At 42.0% G+C, this 21,984-nt stretch overlaps 1 protein-coding gene across 2 annotated transcripts in view; it reads right to left on the bottom strand.

The window, feature by feature from the left end:
* Window positions 1-13,462: 13,462 nt before the first annotated feature.
* The window catches only part of LOC126163102 (translation initiation factor IF-2-like), a 70,934-nt gene continuing 62,412 nt past the window's right edge, over window positions 13,463-21,984 (bottom strand). For both annotated transcript variants that reach the window (XM_049920020.1, XM_049920021.1), the window contains one exon: window positions 13,463-15,001. In XM_049920020.1, the coding sequence (XP_049775977.1) occupies window positions 14,291-15,001 (711 nt within the window). In that variant the 3' untranslated portion in view covers window positions 13,463-14,290. The remainder of the gene's footprint in view (window positions 15,002-21,984) is intronic.

Below are 21,984 nucleotides of genomic sequence, written 5' to 3' on the forward strand. Positions count from 1 at the left end.
CTAACATCTAACAACTCCGTGAATTTATACTCTACGGCTATCAATAAGCAATATTACTCCTCTCAAATATGAGAATACGCAAGGATTTTATGTAATTAAATATGCAAGCGCACAAACACTTGGAAAGAAATTAAGAATCAAACTACAAAACAAATATAAAAGCTAAATATGCGACTCGCCACTGCACTGCTGCTGCACTGATACTTCACCAGCGGCTGCTCAAGGCTGTTTTCCACAATCAAAATGGTTTGCATCCAGAAATCAAAATATCTCCTAGATTTCTCACATGATCCCATTATGTATTAGTTAACAGAATCATTTAGACTTGCTGCAGTGTATAGGGTGTAATAATAATAATTAATAATAATAATAATAATAATAATATGCAAAGGATATATTGCTACTCACCTCATGGAGGAGGCACTGAGTTACAGACAGGCACAATGTAAAAGACTGCTAAAATATTACAGCTTTCAGACAAAGAAGCCCTACTTCCACAACAGAAAACACACAAGCTCAACAACTTTCAAACACATGGCCACTGTCTCTGGGCACTGGTTCCCAACTGTGAGTGCATTAGACGTGAGCAGCAGTCTGCTGGGGTGTCCGATGGGGGTATAGAAGTGGCTGGCGTGAGGATGGGGAGGGGTAGCAGAGAGTGCGTATGTATGTGCGCGCGCGCGGGGGGGGGGGGGGGGGGGGGGGGGGGTTGTACTGTGGTGCCTGTGGAAACTTGCAAAGACATGGTGGGGACAGGATTGGCAGATAGGTGCAGACTCGGGAGGCTGTGCTGTGTATAAGGGGTGGGAGGGGGGGACTGAGGAGAGAAGCAGAGAAGAGGAAAAAAACGAGTTGGTGCATTGGTGGGATAGGAGTCAAGTGTAGTGCTGAGGTGGGAACAGGGAAGGGGATAGGGAGGTGGACAGGTACTAGGGAAGGATGAGGCCAGGGGGAATGAGAATGAAGGATATGTTGTGAGAGTTCCTACTTGCACTTTTCAGAAAAGCTGGTTTTTATAGGAAGAGTCCAGATGACATAGGCTGTGAAGCAGCCATTGAATTAAAGCACATAATATTGGGCAACATGTTGTGCAACTATGTTGTCCAGTTGTAGATAACATGGGTGATTTCACATGCAGCCCTGCCTTTGATGGGATAGGAGATGGCTGTGACAGGACTAGAGTAGGTAGTGGTAGTGGGAGGAATTGTGGGACAGGTCTTACATCAAAGTTTTGCAGGGATATGAATCAAGGCACTCCAGCTGCACCCCTTCCTCCCACAGTGATCTCTATCTGTACAAATTCTGTTAGTCCTCATGCCCTCAACTAACCTCCAGGAAACCATATAAATGTACATCTATACTATGCAAACAACTGTGAAGTGCATGACAAAGGGTACATCGCATTGATCCATTTATTGGGGTTTCTTCCCATTCATTTCCTTATGAAATGTGGGAAGAATGATTGTTGAATGCCTCTGTGTGTGCTGTAATTATTGTAATCTTATTCTTACAATCCCTATGCGAGCGACATGTAGGGAATTCCCAAATCTTGAAAACCATTGAAACTGTATGCTTCATCACTTTTCATTATACTTTAATATGCAAATTAGCTACATTTTCAAATGTAAACTAGAGATAGTTTGATATGCAAATTAATAACATCTCAATTAAATCAAATTCAAGGAGCTTGCATAAACACATTTTTATTTGCAATATAGCAACATCGACTGTGTAAGCTATTTCATTTCTTTCTTTTTTATTTCATCATTTGTAGTAAGACTATGCATTTGCATTTGTACCAGTACAGTTTACGATGACTTCGGTGAACTATGGTAACCCCAAAGCTGACAGAACTTTCAAACACAGAAACTGTCCTAACACCTGCTGATCTTAGGAGGTGGGGAAAGCACAATGCTGCAGGTATGGGAGACTGCCACTGGGCCCTATGCCCATTGTGGGCTTGCTTACACAGTGAATCGACAGAGTACAGTATGTACGACACTCACTTCCTGGAGAAAGAAACCAGTCAGGAGCATCACATGAAAGATCTAATACTCTGGATGTCTGCAAAATGCTTCCCTGGTCAGAGGAGGATTCCTAAACAGGTTGGGCAGCATTTTGAGGTACTGCAGGAGATACAGATCTTGGAAACTTTGTAAAAGACAGGTGCCATCTCTGTAAATAATGGTCACACAGTTGAGCTGCCAGTTGGGCAAGTAGCCCAGCTTCTTTGTTTCTTTTTTTATGATGCCACAAGATAGTGTGCTAGAGGCACCGAAAATAAGTCATTATGACTTTCTGGAACATCGTGAAGGTTTTTAGACATGAGTTTTTGGGAAGTGGGGCACCAAAAAACTTGGTTGGGATGGCTGCATTTTCCCTGTTTTTTTGATGGGAGTACAGTGGCATCAGCTTAATTTTCTCATTAGTGGGACACTAAATGTAGCTTTCTGAATGGCAATTGCTATTTGAGGCATGAAAAACTTCAGCAGAATCGACACACACTACGATCTTCTGACGCTTCAGATTCTGCTTTCAGTTGAAACACTCCCATAAAGAAATTTTGATTTTAGAATTTAATCAGGATTCTTAAAGGGAGACTTCTGGTTCAGATCTCATCAGAGAACAATGCAACAGCTGCATATGAACAGGCACAATTAGCAAGCCATTGGAACCACCTGCAGCCAACACATTCACACTTCAATGATGTTGAGATTAACATGCTGCAGTGGCAATATAGGTCACGATGAATTTAGTAACCTCCCGTGATTTCACGAGTAGTTTCGATTTGTTCAATGGGGAAGGCACAGTTGTATAATAACTTCACTTCTGTTTTGGGCATGATGAACAATCGTTGTTGTTGAGTTGCAGCTTTTGATAGACAATTTTAAAATGTTGCAGTTAAGAAGCTGAATTTACCATTTCATACTTCCCTATCCTAAACTTTACCAACCACAGTTCATTCAAAATTTGTTTCTTCATCTTATTATTAATGTTTGTCATACAAGGAGTATGTACAGAATTATTTGACAATGTCTGAAAATTGGTTATTGTTAATAAACTCAGATTTATTTAATCTTTGAGTTTCATTTCGTTGTTAGTCAGTCCTTTGCATAATTAGTGAAAATTTGTTATGATGCCATTGCTGGGCCAAAAATTAGCATTTATTAATTCCACTGAACACAGTTTCAATTAGCAGTGTTTCATTGGGCAGATATCTAGGTAGGCAACTAGCTAGCATCATTAATCTCTGTTTAACAGAGTGGGTTTTGTAACCTCCTTGCAATACCTCCCCTCGATGTATAAAATTCTTCTACTTCTCTATCCCAAATTCTTGCATCCCATCTCCCAGAGAGAAACTCTTACTCTTCAGCACTCAGAAACTTACTCCCACCAACATGCAGAATGTAGAACCTAAACAGTCACAAAACACTGTCATGAAACTTTCCTCTAAAAGCCTCAGTTCCACAGAAGTATCAGTACTTTCCAAAGATCTTACCTTTTGCCCCCCTCCCAAACTTAATCATGATGGGCTTGTTAAAGACCTCTCATTTTCTTGTCCCTACAGTAGAAACACCTTTTAACCACCAATCGTACCAAACACTCTCGATCCAAAACCAATACTGAACCCTGCCTGACTCAGTTCACTCCCCCGTCTAATTGTGATCCACCACCACTGCCCCCAAGTTGCACCCTCTAACTTTCCAGAATTTGCTAACCTCTAACCTTGTCTCATATTCATTCCCCAAATCCTTCAGTATGGAAACCAACATTACATCCACAGAAAGAACTGCAAACCTGACTGTACAGTCCTACCTGCTGACAAACGCTCCATTACTGTGATCACAAACTGCAGGAATTATCTAGTGGCCAGCTGTCAGGTGCATCCATCTACAAACCCTGCCACAATGACTCCATTCCTAATATCCAGCAGTATCTCCAGCCCCTCCTGAAACCCTTAGCTCCGACCCAGGCCCTCTCCCTAAAGTCTCTCTCTCTCTCTCTCTCTCTCTCTCTCTCTCTCTCTCTCTCTCTCTCCTCCTACCATCTACATGCTTGCTTAAGTCAGTAAACCCAAGCACCCACGATACCCCATTGTGGCCAATTAATGTGCCTCCACAGACAGAATCTCTGCCATCATGGACCAACACCTTCAGCCTATTACTCATAACCTAAACCGCTATATAGGGCGTTTCTTTTTAACTTGGCACAACTAAATACCTCAAAATGCACATCATACAAAAAAATTGTTCCAGATGAAAAGTTAGTATTTTCAACAGTTACGAAAATGACAAATTGCTACTCACCGTAAAGCTGAGTTTACGGCTGTGCAGCTTGCGCCTACTCGCCTTGCGACTGTACTTGTCCCACATGCAAGTAGAGGCATGCGTGTAGGTTGCTTGCCTCTTCACTGGGCACCTGTGCTTCCGATGTGGGGTAAGTTACAGCTCACAGTGACTAGCCGCAAGGCGCACTTGTGTAAACGCACCTTAAAGGTCCGGGCAATCGCAGAGGGTGGGCTTATTGGTAGTTGTGAGCTCCAATGTTAGGCGCGTAATGGGGCCCCTTAGGGATATGGCGGCTAAGGAGGGGAAGCAATCCAGTGTGCACTCCGTGTGCATTCCGGGTGGAGTCATTCCTGATGTGGAAAGGGTCCTTCTGGATGCCATGAAGAGCACAGGGTGCAGCCAGCTGCAGGTGGTGGCACATGTCAGCACTAATGACGTGTGTTGCTTTGGATCTGAGGAAATTCTCTCTGGATCCCAGCGGCTATCTGATTTGGTGAAGGCTGCCGGTCTTGCTTACGAGATGAAGGCAGAGCTCACCATCTGCAGCATTGTTGACAGAACCGACTGCGGACCTTTGGTGCAGAGCCGGGTGGAGGGTCTGAATCAGAGACTCAGACGGTTTTACGACCGTGTTGGCTGCAGATTCCTTGACTTGCGCCATAGGGTGGTGGGGTTTCGGGTTCCACTGAATAGGTCAGGAGTTCACTACACTCAGCTGGCGGCTACACGGGTAGCGGAGGCTGTGTGGCATAGTCTGGGCGGTTTTTTAGGTTAGAAGGCCTCGGGAAAGTACGGGGTGGGGTGCAATCTCAAAGGGTGCATGACAAATACAGGACGGGCTTGGATCAAGGAACAGTCGGAATTGTAGTTGTAAATTGTTGTAGTTGTGCTGGGAAAGTCCCTGAGCTACAAGTGCTAATAGAAAGCACAGAAGCAGAAATCGTTATAGGTACAGAAAGCTGGCTAAAGCCTGAAATAAGTTCTGCAGAAATTTTTACAAAGTCTCAGACGGTGTTCAGGAAAGATAGATTAGGCAGAATTGGTGCAGAAGAGTTTGTGTCTGTCAGTAGTGGTTTATCTTGTAGCGAAGTCGAAGTAGATACTCCGTGTGAATTGGTATGGGTGGAGGTTATACTAAACAGCCGAACTAAGTTAATAATTGGCTCCTTCTACCGACCCCCAGACTCCGATGATATAGTTACTGAACAGTTCAGAGAAAATTTGAGTCTCGTAACAAATAAATACCCCACTCATACGGTTATAGTTGGTGCGGACTTCAACCTTCCCTCGATATGTTGGCAAAAATACTTGTTCAAAACCGGTGGTAGGCAGAAAACATCTTCCGAGATTGTCCTAAATGCTTTCTCCGAAAATTATTTCGAGCAGTTAGTCCACGAACCCACGCGAATTGTAAATGGTTGCGAAAACACACTTGACCTCTTAGCCACAAACAATCCAGAGCTAATAGAGAGCATCATGACTGATACAGGGATTAGTGATCACAAGGTCGTTGTAGCTAGGCTCAATACCGTTTCTTCCAAATCCACCAGAAACAAATGCAAAATAATTTTATTTAAAAAAGCAGATAAAATGTCACTAGAAGCCTTCCTAAGAGACAATCTCCATTCCTTCCGAACTGGCTATGCAAATGTAGACGAGATGTGGCTCAAATTCAAAGATATAGTAGCAACAGCAATTGAGAGATTCATACCTCATAAATTGGTAAGAGATGGAACTGATCCCCCATGGTACACAAAACAGGTCCGAACGGTGTTGCAGAGGCAACGGAAAAAGCATGCGAAGTTCAGAAGAACGCGAAATCCCGAAGTTGGCTAAAATTTACAGACGCGCGAATTTTGGCACGGACCTCAATGCGAGATGCCTTTAATAGGTTCCACAACGAAACATTGTCTCGAAATTTGGTAGAAAATCCAAAGAAATTCTGGTCGTATGTAAAGTACACAAGCGGCAAGACGCAGTCAATACCTTCACTGCGCAGCGCCGATGGTACTGTTACCGAAGACTGTGCCGCTAAAGCGGAGTTATTGAACGCAGTTTTCCGAAATTCCTTCACCAGGGAAGACGAATGGAATATTCCAGAATTTGAAACACGAACAGCTGCTAGTATGAGTTTCTTAGAAGTAGATACCTTAGGGGTTGCGAAGCGACTCAAATTGGTTGATACGGGCAAGTCTTCAGGTCCAGATTGTATACTGATTAGGTTCCTTTCAGATTACATTGATACAATAGCTCCCAACTTAGCAATCATATACAACCGCTCGCTCACCGATAGATCTGTACCTACAGATTGGAAAATTGCGCAGGTCGCACCAGTGTTTAAGAAGGGTAGTAGGAGTAATCCATCGAACTACAGACCTATATCATTGACGTCGGTTTGCAGTAGGGTTATGGAGCATATACTGTATTCAAACATTATGAATCACCTCAAAGGGAACGATCTATTGATACATAATCAGCATGGTTTCAGAAAACATCGTTCTTGTGCAATGCAGCTAGCTCTTTATTCGCACGAAGTAATGGCCGCTATCGACAGGGGATCTCAGGTTGATTCCGTATTTCTGGATTTCCAGAAAGCTTTTGACACCGTTCCTCACAAGTGACTTCTAATCAAGCTGTGGGCCAATGGGGTATCATCTCAGTTGTGCGACTGGATTCGTGATTTTCTGTCAGGAAGGACGCAGTTCGTAGTAATAGATGGCAAATCATCGAGTAAAACTGAAGTCATATCAGGTGTTCCCCAGGGAAGCGTCCTGGGACCTCTGCTGTTCCTGATCTATATAAACGACCTGGGTGACATTCTGAGCAGTTCTCTTAGGTTGTTTGCAGATGATGCTGTAATTTACCGTCTAGTAAGGTGATCCGAAGACCAGTATCAGTTGCAAAGCGATTTAGAAAAGATTGCTGTATGGTGTGGCAGGTGGCAGTTGATGCTGAATAACGAAAAGTGTGATGTGATCCACATGAGTTCCAAAAGAAATCCGTTGGAATTCGATTACTCGATAAATAGTACAATCTCAAGGCTATCAATTCAACTAAGTACCTGGGTGTTAAAATTACGAATAACTTCAGTTGGAAAGACCACATAGATAATATTGTGGGGAAGGCGAGCCAAAGGTTGCATTTCATTGGTAGGACACTTAGAAGATGCAATAAGTCCACTAAAGAGACAGTTTACACTACACTCGTTCGTCCTCTGTTAGAATATTGCTGCGCAGTGTGGGATCCTTACCAGGTGGGATTGATGGAGGACATTGAAAAGGTGCAAAAAAAGGGCAGCTAGTTTTGTGTTATCATGTAATAGGGGAGAGAGTGTGGCAGATATGATACGCGAGTTGGGATGGAAGTCATTAAAGCAAAGACATTTTTCGTCGCGGCGAGATCTATTTACGAAATTTCAGTCACCAACTTTCTCTTCCGAATGCGAAAATATTTTGTTGAGCCCAACCTACGTAGGTAGGAATGATCATCAAAATAAAATAAGAGAAATTAGAGCTCGAACAGAAAGGTTTAGGTGTTCGTTTTTCCTGCGCGCTGTTCGGGAGTGGAATGGTAGAGAGATAGTATGATTGTGGTTTGATGAACCCTCTGCCAAGCACTTAAATGTGAATTGCAGAGTAGTCATGTAGATGTAGAAATATGACACATTGCTGCCCCCCCCCCCCCCCCCCCCCCCCCCCCCCCCCCGTCATGGGGGAGGGGTCAAAATTTTGTTCTATTTTCAAATGCGAACCCCTATTTTATTGCAGATTTGGATTTTACACAAAAATATACCTAGAGTTTACCTAAAACTTTTTTTTTACATTTGTGGCAGATCACCGGTGCTCTAACTGACAAAATTCAATTTTTTAAGATTTTTGCAATTAAGAACCAACCCATTTGAGTGTACAGTACACTTTCAACAAAAAAGCTGTAATGTGTAAGTCTTGTTATTGTGCCTGTCTGCAACTCAATAGTTCATCATTTGTATCAGTCTGTTATTTTCCTAATATTGTCGGTATTCCAGTCTGAAGTTTCCACTGTTTGATTGTGAAAAATGTTTTTTTGAATACTTGCTATGAAGTCCCTCTGCACATTGATCTCTTTCAAACTATAATGTCAGTTTCATTCTGTCCAGCTGCCTTTAGTGTTCTCCAATGTCACATTTGTTGTGAAATGGCTTCTTTTTTTTCTTACGTACTAGACAACTTGTTCACTAATAGTTCTCTTGTTTCACAGAAAGCGCATTTCGCTGTTGTAATTATTTTTTCTAATTTCCATGTTGCATCTGTTGTCTTCTGTAATTAAGGTGCCTCAATAACAAAATTTATGGAAGCTGAAAGAAGAAGAGGGAAGGAAAATATCTCAATAGATGAACCAGAAATTGTGGAAGAGGAATGGGGTAGATTTAAGAGGACATTAGTGTGGTGGAAGTAGTATGTGGGAGAAAAGCAGAAAAATTGATGGAAGAAACGCCATGGTGGAATGAAGAAATGAAAGATACAGTGGAGTAGAAGAAAGGAACCTTTAGAGTATGGTTCTCGAAAATGACAGTCAAGATAGATGAGTGCAAGACAAGAAAGAAGCACAAGAAGTGACAGAGGAAAGTGAAAGATTGGTGTAGAATGATACAGGTGGGTAGTAGAGGTCCAAGACGGATCCTATATGGGACGGATAAAAGGAAGACGTAGAATAATACAAGGCACATCCAGAACAACATTGTTTCCTTTAAAGTAGACATATTTAGCTGGGAATATTGCACATGCGCAACAGATCTACAACCTGACAATTAGATGCTGGTTGGACAGGTCGCACCTGGTACCAGTACCACGGCAGGGGTGCTCCGAAATGGCGTCTGTTATTCAGTCTCCCACGACCTGCAAAGTTTGGTCAGTGACAAGGCTACTTAATGAACAAAACATAGCACCCTTAAAAATTCACTGTCAGGTCTACAGACAGAACATCACGAGCAAACAGATGGTGCTTCGCTGGTGTAGGCTTTTTTCCAAAGTTCCAAGTGTTGTTTTGGGGGGGTGGGGGAGCTGTTTTGGGAGAGGAGACCAGACATCAAGGTTATCAGTCTCATCAGAACAGGGAAGGATGGGGAAGGAAGTTGGCTGTGCCTTTTCAAAGGAACCATCCTGGCATTTGCTTGGAGTGATTTAGGGAAATCACAGGAAACCTAAATCAGGATGGCTGAATGCGGGATTGAACCGTCGTCCTCCCGAATGCGAGTCCAGTGTGCTAGCCACTGTGCCACCTCGCTGGGTAAAGGTCAAAGTGTCCATGATGAAGAGCACAGTGGGCGACCATCCTTCAACAATGATCACATGGTTGAGCTAGTGTGGCAGCACATCCAGGAAAACCATCGCTTCATGATTATGGAGCTCAACAGCCATTTTCCACAGATATTGTGATCTTTATTGCATGAAACTTGTCACTAAGCATGTGCTGTTCAAGAAATCATGTCAGCACTGACATTTCTGCAGGTATCATGACGGCGATGAGTTCGACAGGATTGTAGTGGGCAATGAGATGTGGATTTCTCACTTGTCCCCAGATATCCATTGGTGTCACAGTGGATCTCCAATCAAGATGAAATTCAAACAGACTGTGTTGGTGCAAAAAGTGATGTGCAAGGTGTTCTATGAGAAGGAGAGCATTCTGCTCATTGACTTACTGCCCAGAGGTAAAACAGTGAATGCTGACTGCTACTGTGAAACAATGCGGAAACTGTGACGTGCCATTCAGAACAAGAGGCGCAGAATGCTTACAGCAGGTGCTGCGCTGCTCCATGACAATGCTCATCCCCATTCAGCTCGGTGCACAGCAACTGTTTTGCAGAAGTTCACCTGGGAGCTGCTTAACCTGCCAGCATACAGTCCTGATCTTGCTCCCAGTGATTTCCATCTTTTCTTGCACCTCAAAAAACTTCTGTCCTCTGGCCAGCATTTTGATGACAATGAAGAGCTTAAATGACTGTCACACACTGGTTCTATTCACAGGTGGCAGACTTCTATGACACAGGAACACAAAAGTTGATCCCATTATATGCAAGTGTCTCGGTTCTTTTGGTGACTATCGAAAAATAGCTCAAACATTGCTGTACCTGTTGCCAATAGTTTTTCACATAACTATGTTGTCTTTGTTTTTAAAAAATAGGTCAACTTGCTTTTTGGATGCACCTCATATAATGAGCTGTTTGATGCTGAATAAAACTGGTCAAGAGATAGAAAATGAGTAGGGACTCAAAATCATGGGAAGGGAATATTTTGAAGAACTTGTGAACCCAATATTTTGAAGAACTTGTGAACCCAAATGGAGATTTTGATAAGGAGAAGGAACTACAAACAGAAAAGGACTTACCATGGAGAGAACTAGAAGTTGCTTTGAGAAAGATGAAAGAAGAGAAGACACAAGGCTTTGATGACTTAAGTGTAGAGATGGTGAGAGCAGCAGGAGAGGTTGGAATACAATGACTCGATTAGTGAAGATTGTGTGGAAAGAAAAGAGGACTCCAGAAGATAGGATGAAGGGAATAACTGTCACAGTTTGCAAGAAAGATAATCGAAAAGAGTGAAGAAACTATCAGAGAATTAAATCGATGAGCTATTGTGCCGCTGCTTTCATTGAGAAAGTTTTGGAAATGAATTCGGACAAAAATAGGAGGAATGAAAAAACAACAATTGGCGTTCAGAGCAGGAAGGTCTACAGTAGATCCAGTTTTTGCTGTAAGACTACTACAAGAACGTCACTGTGGATAGAGAATAGATGTATCAGTGGCCCCCCTAGACATTGAAAAGGCTTATGATAGTGTATGTAGAAACAATGTATGGAAGTGCCTGGAAAACAGAAGAGTAAAAGGAAGACTACATGGATAAGAAAAATGTACAAGAAGAGGGTCAAGGTGGAAGGATCAAAATAACAGCTTGAGGAATGGGAAGAGCACTCTCACTGTTGCTCTTAATTGGGTGATGGATGAGATTATGACCAGAATGGCAGAAATAATTGGTGAAGGAAAGATTAAAACAGTGGAGTTTGCAGATGATTTGAGGAAACGAGGAGGGAGCACAAGAGTTGTTGGACGTATGGCAACAAATAGTACAGAATGTGGGATGAAATTTTGGATAAGTAAGTGTGAAATGCTGATCACAACCAAGAAGGAGAGTCACTAGTGGACTAACAGTTGGTGGGGAACAATTGGGGAAGGTAGAGAGTTTCAGGTATTGCGAACCATAATACAGGAGAGTGAAGGAAACAACAGAGAAATAAACAAGCAGGGAAGGCAAGCAGAAGCATTCTGGAAGACTCTGGTATGGAGCAATGATGTCCCACAGAACAGTGGAAGGATTGTATATTGGGTGTGCAGTGTTCCAGTTCTGATGTATGCCTCAGAGACCTGAGTAATGAAAGGAAGAGAGAGAGCAAAAAGTGTAAGCAAGTGAGATGAGATTTTTGAGAAGTAGTATTAGAGTAAGAATGACAGACAGGTTAAGGAATGAATCAGGAAATTAGGGGAGGATGAACCATTGCAGGATAAGATACAGAAATCCCAGCTCAGACAGTACTGACATGTTCAGCAAATGGGGGAGGATACCCAGAAAGATACACAATATGAAAGGGAAGGGAAGAAGACCTGGATCAAGGTGGAGGCAGAGAGATGATGGAAAGGCAGAATAAGGTGGAGAGGCTTATGTTCCAAGCAGACCCAGCTAGTGGCTGGAAACTGTAACCAATGATGATGATAACGATTATGATGATAATGCAACACATCACTCAAAAATTTTTATGATAGGTGCTCTATATAACAGAGGCAGGGCCAACCACATCATATATACCAATTACGCTGTAACCACTGCACATCATTCTGTGTAATTATGATGACCACTAAACTATCCAAATGTAACAACACAACAATCAATTTTTGATAGTTAAAATAACTGTATAGATAAAAATTCGACTCAGCAAGGGGCAGCAGAAAACTCACATAAAAGGAGGTTCTAATTAAGCAAGCTTTCGGAGCCAGTGGCTGCTTCTTCATGCAGAAGTGTTGAGGGGAAGGAAGAGGGGTGAAGTAAAAGGACTGTAGAGGTCTAGGAAAAAGCGCAGATTTCAGAAAAGTCACCCAGAACCACAGGTCAGGGGAAACTTACCGGACGCTTTCCTTCTCATCCTATCCGGTGAGTATCCTCTGACCCAAGGTTCTGGGTGACTTTTCTGAAATCTACCCCTTTTCATAGGCCTCTCCAGTCCTCTTTTTCTTTCCACCCCTCTTCCTTCCCCTTCTGCATGGAGGAGGAGCCACTGGCTCCGAAGAAATGCCTAATTATAACCTTCTTTTGTGTGTGTGTTCTGTCACTGCTTGGTCAGTAGATTGTTTATCTATCCAAATGGTTAACTAGGCCATACAGTTGCATCATGCCCATCATAATGGCCACTCCACAACCCATACTATATGGATGTCCCCCCCCACTCCCCTTCAACAACAGCTTTTCTGAGCAGTGTACAGGTGAGAACTCCTCCTGCAACATATCCTTTCTTAGTGCAGTCCCCTTGCCTTCAATATTAGCTAATCCCTGTCCTCACTCTGCCTCTAACCTCTCTTCTGTTCCAATCTTCACCCTCTTGCCGACTGTTTTGTTCCTTCACTTGTGATATGATAGTGCAAACTAAAACTGGAAATCTGGGACACACATCATCTGTGTATTTGAAGGCTTATCACAAGCCTTACTTAGCAGAGTACAAGGAACATTTTTGCTACTGTATTTTTGCAGTATCAAGTAAGAAGCAATACTGTTGTTTTGCTTGAATTATTGTTACAAGTACAAGAAGAAAGTTTTGTTCAAAATAGTGTTGCCTTCTACTTTGGCACTATCTATTAAAAATAACAGTGAATAAAAAGTTTCCAATGCAGACCTTGATTTCTCACACACCTTTTGTTGTGCCTGTCTGCGTTTTAGCATCTCTGCTATATGGTGAGTAGCAACTATACTTTTCATAATATTGTCACAGTAAATAAACAGTAGACAACCTTGCTCTATTTACATAACACAAACACAGATTGTCTTCTTGATACTTTTTCCCCTTTTCTAAGTGAAAACATTTCCTTTTTCTAGGGCTATCTTGTATGCACCAGTTTTCATTAATGAAGAGTAACTGGCTTTGTTAAATGGTAGTTAAAAAAATTTATTCACATTGTTATTTTCAGAACTTTGACCATCAGGATAAAAAGTATAAAATTTCTGTCCTAGATATAAAATAAATTAAGAACTTAACATAATGTGAAAGATATTTAAAAAAGCAAAGAGAAAGATATTTATAGATCTATTTGGCTAGGTATAATCTTAAGGCACAATGGACTCGGGATCAAATGACTAACACTGGACATGTGACTAGTGTTGCATAAACAAATACAGAGTTTCTGAAGTATGTTCCAGTAGCATACAGTTACAGCTTAAAATAAATAAGTTTACTTCAAAATTACTTTAAAGAAATAAATCGGGGGTTATACATTCAAAATGTCACATTTCCATAAACTTAAAGACCACATAACATGGAAATGTAAAGCTGTCCTTCAATCAAAAATATTTCCTCCAGCACATCATCATATAACAGTTCACTCTTGTCGTCATTCTTTAATTACTGTTTTCATATCTGAAATAACTTTCTTTTGTCTGCTGCACTATGCTTTCATATAGTCAGTTTAAACTGCCATAATACAGAGCACAGCTTGTACTGTTCAGATGCACAAGAACATGAAACACACACACACACACACACACACACACACACACACACACACACACACACACCAGACTGAGTTCATCTCTCTTCAGGCTGCAGTGCCACAGAAGGAACAATACATAACAATCTCGCAGTGAGTCTAAGAAGCACAAACACTTCAGACAACAGATAAACATAAAATTCACAGTAAAATTAAGACACACAGTCAAAATCATACCATATGCTAACACAGTCATATGCTTACTCTTTCATTCAAAAAGTTAAGAACCGATCTGAGTTGCACACAAAAGACTTGCAAAACTGTCAAGATGAGATACAGTCGTAGGTGGAACAGGCACAATGGGATGTGAAATGTTTGTTCTCGGAGCAGCTACTTCTGTAACTCTTGTAGTGGCAGTAGTCTCAGGAACATTACTGCCAGCTAAAGTACTGTTGTTAGCTGCCGGATCGGGCACAGCAACAGAGAGTACTGGTTGTGGTTGTGGTGGTGGTGGTGGTGGTGGTGGTGGAGGAGGAGCAGGAGCAGATGGAACAGCTGTTGCTGCAGCAGTAGCTGCTGCCGCCGCTGCTGCCGCTGCTGCAGCAGCAGCAGTAGCCGCTCTGCGGAGGCGGGCTCGCCTGGCATTGGCTTCAAGCCTCGCCCTCCGCAGGTGTTCAGGTTCATTGGCCCTCCGCAGCCGAGACCGCCTGGCATTAGCCTCGCGCCTGATGCGCCGTTGCTCTTCAGTTTCGTTGGCCCGTCTCCTCCTCTCACGTTCTGCCGCTGCTGCGAGCCGCGCGGCTCGTCTCTCTGGTGTCTCTGGTGTCTTCCGAGGGTTTCGTCGCTTTGGGGTACTGTGGGCATGTTGGTGAGATTCTGTTTCCACTGGGGGAGGGCAGAAATCTGCTGGAGCAGGTTCTCGAGGTCTGTGGCAGTTCAGTCCCTCATTTCCTGGCACTGTACTTGGAATATCTTGACATATTGGCTGCAACTGTAACAGTGTCAATTTTAAATTGCATTACTTTATATGGTTTTTATTTTGCTTCAGTTGGTGCTTATGCTATCATGTGGAGTGCTGCACTGAGTTGCGCACACTGTTGTCAGGTTTTATCAGAAACATATTTTCATCACTCTAAATTGCTTCAGCAACATCACATCCTATTTGGGGGAAAAAAAAAAAAAAAATCATGGGGCACCAGACTGCAGTGTGTAACCTGAAGTCATTTTATCTTCCTGAACAATGGGGTTTCAAGCAAAATCTTTTAAATAGAACGTTGTACAGAGTTATTAAATATGGCAAACATTTCCCTCAGATATGTGAGGTTAGCTGTACATGATCCAGTCACATTAATATGACCACCGTACTAACAGTGGAGGGTATATTAAACTTGTTACGGGAAAGGGCAAAACAGTGCAGCCATGATCATAAAGTCGAAATTGAGCAATTTGTGTAAAATCCAAAAGCACATGGTCATTGACTTTCAAGCCAAGGATAGAAGCATTTCTGAAATGGCTGTTTGTAAACTGTTCATGTGCTGCTGTGTTTAAAGTATAATGTGCATGGCAAGGCGGTGCTATCCAAAACTGGCATCAAGGCAACTGTGGCGCATGATGGACCTTACATGACAGAGGAGATTGATGATTGCAGAGATGTGTATGGGCAAACAGATGTGCAGCTTTGAGCAGGTGACTACCTAGATGAACCAAGGGGCTGCAAACAGTGTTTCCTCAATGACCAATCAGCAAAAGTTGCTTCATATGAGCCTCCACAGCAGGCATCTAGTTCATTCGCCCCGGCTCACTGCAGTTCATCGGTGACCAAGGTTGGAATTTGCACGCCAGTGCCACAACTGGACATCCACTGAGTGGTCACAGGTAGCCTTTCCAGGTGAATTACATTTTATGCTGCATCCGATGGATGGCTGTTGCTGTTGCTGTGTACAGCATGAAACTTGTAAAAGTGAACACACTGCACCAACTGTTGGAAGGGTCCATACTAAGGAGGGAGCATTATTGTCTGGGGAAAGTTTTTGTGGTAGGTAATCCCATTATTCTGAAAGGAATAATGGAACAAGTGTGCATCTATCCTGGGGGGGGGGGGGAAGGGGGGGGGGCAAGTCTGCCCCCCAAGTGTAGTTTGCTGCACAATGGCATCTACCACCAGGGCAATGCAATGTGTCACACCTCACAGTGCATGAGCGTGGTTTGAAGAGCACCTAGATGAATTTACCATACTCCACTGGCTGCCAAATTCCCTGGATTTAAACTGAATCAAGAATCTGTGGCACAACCTCAACTGGGCTGTGACGCCATGGATCCTTAACTGAGAAACCTAGCGAAGCTGGCCAGGCCAGTGGGGTCAACACGTTCCAGAACACTCTTCCAGCACATCTCACAGGGGTCTGCACTGCCAAAGGCAGTTATTCAGGCTTTTGATGGGTGGTCACACTTATGTGAATAAACAGTGCATTATAAGATGACACAGACAAAACAAATAATCAAAGCATTGCATTACTTATGCAGATGGGAAGAAGCAAGGGAGAATTGGATGGAAGAGTCGCTAACAGGGTGGGATTGTGGCAACGGTGTGTTCAGTCCCATGGATGTACAGGGAGTTGCGTGTGGTGCCCAGTGGTGTGGGGGAATGTACTGGGAGAGAAACTGGAGAGAAGAATGTGAGTGAAGTGGCAGGCATGTGGACAGGCAGGCACTGGTTGTGGGAGCCATTGGAGTTGAGATTGTGAGGATTGGGGGTTTAAAGCTCAGTTGGGATCTTCATAGTTCAGAGAATACAGCATTCAGGGCACAGGTCCACATGGCACGGGTTGTGAAGAAGCCATAGAAGTTAAGTGTGTTGTCCTGTGTGTTCTACCACTGAGTAGTCAACTTGCTGTGGGCTACACTTTGGCAGTGTCCATTCCTTCAGGTGAACAGCTGATTAGTGGTCATACCCACATAAAAGACTATCCAAAAGTTATGACAGAGCTGGTATATGAGCCTGAGTCTCAGCTACCCCCTGTTCCCCTCTCCACAATCTCTCTCTCGTCCTCTGGTCTGTCTCCCCCTCACAGCCCACTCCACCATGTCATTGTGCACCACAAGCACCTTCCATTGTGTATATTAGATTGAGCACACAAATGCCACAGTCGTATCACCTGCAGTTGCTGCCTCTCCCTGCTAGTCACAAACGAGGTCATTGTCCAAAAGCTTAGCAATATTCTCAGTCTTCCTTATGTGCCTATCAAGCATGCATTACATCAACTATATAGTGCATTGTTACCTTAATTTCCATTACCCATGTCAGTTTTCGCTTAAATTACTCATTTGGAAAGAGGCTAGGAGCAGAAAACAGTAGCAAATCCAATGAAAGTGATGATATGGCAGCCTTTATGCATAAGGGGTGCTACTATTCACTACTGTATGTCAGTGAAAGTCACTTGGTGTTGTTGTGTATAGGAAGATATGCCTGCCCCATGTGTCACGTGCAACCCATTTATTAATTTTGAAACCACTGCATTACAGTAGTGACCAAACAGCCTGTATGAAGTACTGTATAACAATCCAACCATCTGGTTCATGTGATCTTATATAAGTGTGTAACAGAGAAGCTACTTGAATGAAAAAAAGTAGCTCTGAGATCTGGAAGTTGACAGTGGCTGGGAAAGCAGTGTGCTCTCCCCATGCCTTTCATACCACATCCACAAAATGCCATTTGGCAGAGGATGACATGGCAGCCAGTCAGCATTGCAAGCATCGCTTGATTATGGTGTTGATAAAAAAAAAATCAATTGCTGTTTAATCCCAGTCCCTTCCCCCCCTCCCTCCCTCTCTCTCTCTCTCTCTCTCTCTCTCTCTCTCTCTCTCTCTCTCTCTCTCTCACACACACACACACACACACACACACACATACACACATACATATATATGAGTTAAGGCCTTTTTATGCCAGAGTACCACAGAAAATATTGTTACAGGGTGCTTGTTCAGAACACCAGCATCAGAATACAGGGTGGGCCATATGTCGGCTATCAAAAGTGCAGTTGGTGCAATAATACTAGACAGCTGAAAATAAAATTTTCTGTCAATACACAGACACACATAATTAATTATTTTGTTTCTTTCAGGTTCCTTGGATCATTTTGGAAGATGAATTGTATGTGGAATGAGTCATTTTAAATTCACATCCCTACTTAATTTGTAAAAATGGCTACATACTGAACATTTATAAGATATTTTTTTATTTTTTCATTATACAGATATGAGATAGTATTTCCTACCCACCTCCTTCTACACAACAGGAGTTGTCAAGGAGAAAATTTTTCAGTTTGTTTTCAAACTTTCGTTGCAGCATTGTACACCCATTTTTCTGCTAAATGTGGAGTAATAATTGTAATTTTTCTTTCTGGTACTGTAACTATGTACATTGGTGTTCCTTTTGAACTGTAGTGGATTATTTACAACACACTTTGTGAGGGAATAAGTACACTGTGAAGCAGCAGTCAGAATGCCCAACTCCCTAAAACAGATGTCTACAAGAAAATTGTGGGTGAGCACCACATATTATACTTATAGCAGGTTTTGAGCTATGGAGACTTTCCTTCTAAAAGATGAGTTATCACAGAACATTATTCCATATGGCATTATTGAATGAAAATATGCAAACTATGTCAACTTACTGATTTGTCTTTCCCCAAAGTTTGCAACGATTCAAAGTGCAAATGCAGCTTAACTAAGTTGTTTTATGAATTCTAAAATGTGCTTTTTCTGGTTTAAATTATCATCAGTATGGACACCTAAAAATTTTGATGTTTCCACCCTCTTTGTTACTTTCTTACCATGTGTTACACTTATCAATGGTGTAGTACCCCTAGATATGCAGAACTGAATAGGTTGTGCCTTTTTAAAATCATGGATGAGACCATTTGCAGAAGACCAGCCAATGACACTTTTAAGAATTCTTTTTACCATTTCTTCTGTTTCTGTCTGTATGCCTGGACTGATTACAGTGCAGGTGTCAGCTGCAAAAAGAACTAATTCTGTTTGTTGTATATTAGACAGAAAATTGTTGAGGAACAACAGTGGACTTAAGACTGAGCCTTGGGAATGCCATACATGATTTCTCCCCAGTCAGAATAATGTCCTTGGACTATATTGGTTGAATTACTATTAGTAAATATATTTGTTACCTGTGACTCATAATTTATAGCCATTCCATTCAGTTCAATAGTGATTGTATCCTGTTCTGCAGCTGATTGTCCTGTCTCTCATTTCACGACATTCATGCAGCCTTAAGTCTGTTGCTGGAATTACTGATTACTGACATTTGTGCATGCTCCTTGATTTTTTAATAATCTTTTTTTAGTAATTTTGAGTATTTTTGTAGTGTGCAACTACTGTGGGATCTCTACTTGTTCTTGCCAACAGATACATTTCTATTTGTCTTTCATGAGATACTTTAATCCCCCTAGTGATCCATGGTATTTTAACATGGCTGTTTAAAGTTCCTTCTAATCATCTTATGTGGAAAGCTATTTTCAAATAATGATATGAATTTATCATGGAATAGATTAAGTATTTGGTTAGCATTTGGTTCAATATAAATTTCATCCCAGGCTATTTTGCCTAAGCTATTATTAAAAGCATTTGTCCTTGAGTCTTTAATTATTCTAACTGATTCCCACTGAGGAGTACCCATACTGTAAGGCACTACATTATTTATCCTAACTAACTGCGCATCATTATCAGAGAGAACATATGTTACTAAGTAAGCTGTTGTTTTCTTACTTTGAGCTCCGCCAAAGAAACCATTAGGAATTAGGGACTTATGTCTTAATCCAGCTGTGTTGAAAAGTTAATCACTGAAATCAAATTGTAGGATCCAAACAAGGTTACCAGATCATTCTTCCAATCAAAACACTATAGAAAATCTACAATGAAGCCACCACAGACTGTTAACTTGTTTTTGCTGTCTGACAGTAATGTAGCAAGGAATCACGATTCCTCATAAACATTTCAAAATTTCCCGGTGGGGATCTGTATATAGTTACAATTAAAAGTGAACTGTTTGTAAATATTAATACAGAAGCACAACTTCTTTGGGCTAATCACAGTAAAATCTATTTGTCTCAGTGTTTTTGAATGCATGCTCTGCCTTAATATATGTAATAACTCCTTCTTTAGACATATTCGTCCTGTATGAGTAAGCTGCTAGAGTGTAATCTTTCATATGTAACTTATCTTATCCTGTGGTTATGTGGTGCTCAGATAGGCAAAGTATGTCTATCTTTTCAGAGCTCTCTTAAATTTTCCAAACAGACAAAAATCTCTAATATTTCAATGAAATAAGCTAACCTAAAAAAAAGGTCCTTCTCTCACACCAGTAACAACATGGATTTTGCTTCGTGTAATGATGGCCCCCTGTAAATTATCTGCAAGCAGCTCAGCCAACCTCTTTTCCTCTCCTATTCAGCCTGTTGCAACAGGCACTGGACTCATACGAGATGTAATTTCAGTCAACAGCAGTGTGTTCAACTCAGTGTTCACACAGCTCACATCAGTGCTAACCCAGGGCTGCTCATGGCACTGCAGGACCTCCCACAGAACTTGTGTGTGTCTGTACTCGCTACTCCTATTTCATTCATGTCCCCTCTGTCCTTAGCCAGGCTGTTCACTGCTCTATCTACACAATAACACAATCCTCTTTGCCAAAATCTTTGCACTGATTCCCTATTTCCTCTGTCACCTGGCCAAGGTTAGCACTTGGCTTCACAACACTTGTGACCTGATACCCTGTTCCTAATTTGTCCTGTACCATCTAGCCTATACTCCTCTCATAGCTACTACCTAGTAGCAAAACTCTTTCCTCCTTTCTCTCTTATGGTATAAACCTACACTGAGATTCCTTGCTAGAAGTATGGTGCATTACTGCACCCTACGGTGACCTACAGCTGTATGAGGCACTTCCCTCCCAGATTAGGTAACAACTCAGATTTATCTGATACTGGAAGTTCAAATGTGGGTGAAACTGAAGAGCTGTTCCCTTTCACCCGTTGCTTGTTATTTTTACCCAGTTCCCATGATCTTCTTCCATCTTGTTGCCAAATCAACTTTTTCTTAACTGGTTGCAGATGTCCAAAAAAGTGGACTATTTTCCAGTTCCACCAATACTTCTTGAATAATATTTAGATAATTTACAGAACTACTGCGAAAAGGATAGATTGCCTTGGCAGCCGGAGACTGATTGTGACTCTCTCTCTCTCTCTCTCTCTCTCTCTCTCTCTCTCTCTCTGTGTGTGTGTGTGTGTGTGTGTGTGTGTGTGGTGTGTGTGTGTGGTTTTTTTGTCTGTTTCAGAAGAAGGCCTCCTTTTGGCCGCGAAACTTCACTTGTTTAACAGTCTTTTTGTTGTGCCTGTCTGTGACTTGACATCTCTACTATACTGTATGGTGAGTAGCAACCTATCCTCCTCATAATATTCTTATTATTTCATCCTGGATTTTAAATTGTTTAACTTACAGACCTGGCAGTACCATTAAACAGATAAGGTCCAGTTAGCCCACTGCTGATGCACTCATGCCAGGAGAATCTAACTCTACCTCCAACGCTACATGAGGATTCACAGAATCCTAGTGGACATAGCAGTGCCTGTCCACTCTGCTGTTCACTTTGAAAGTCATTTTGTTGCTCCAAGGAACACTTTTGTACAACTTGGAATCAGCTTCTTATTGGACTGTGTACAATTTGCAGAATTCGATACACCTGCCCAGATCATCATCATTTAGGCTTTGAGGTAAAGTACGCCTATTTGGTATCAATTTTGGCTGTTTCTGTGTCTTTGCTCTTGCTATTCTGTAATCCTTGGATGCTGTTTTTTTAGATTTATTCAGTGTTTGTACAAAAAAAATATTGAGCAATGACATTAAGATTCTCTTATGTAGGAACAGATTTTGACCTACCTGAACGAGGAGACTCTGCTG

This window comes from Schistocerca cancellata, chromosome 2 (assembly GCF_023864275.1).
Source record: "Schistocerca cancellata isolate TAMUIC-IGC-003103 chromosome 2, iqSchCanc2.1, whole genome shotgun sequence".
Lineage (NCBI taxonomy): Eukaryota > Metazoa > Arthropoda > Insecta > Orthoptera > Acrididae > Schistocerca > Schistocerca cancellata.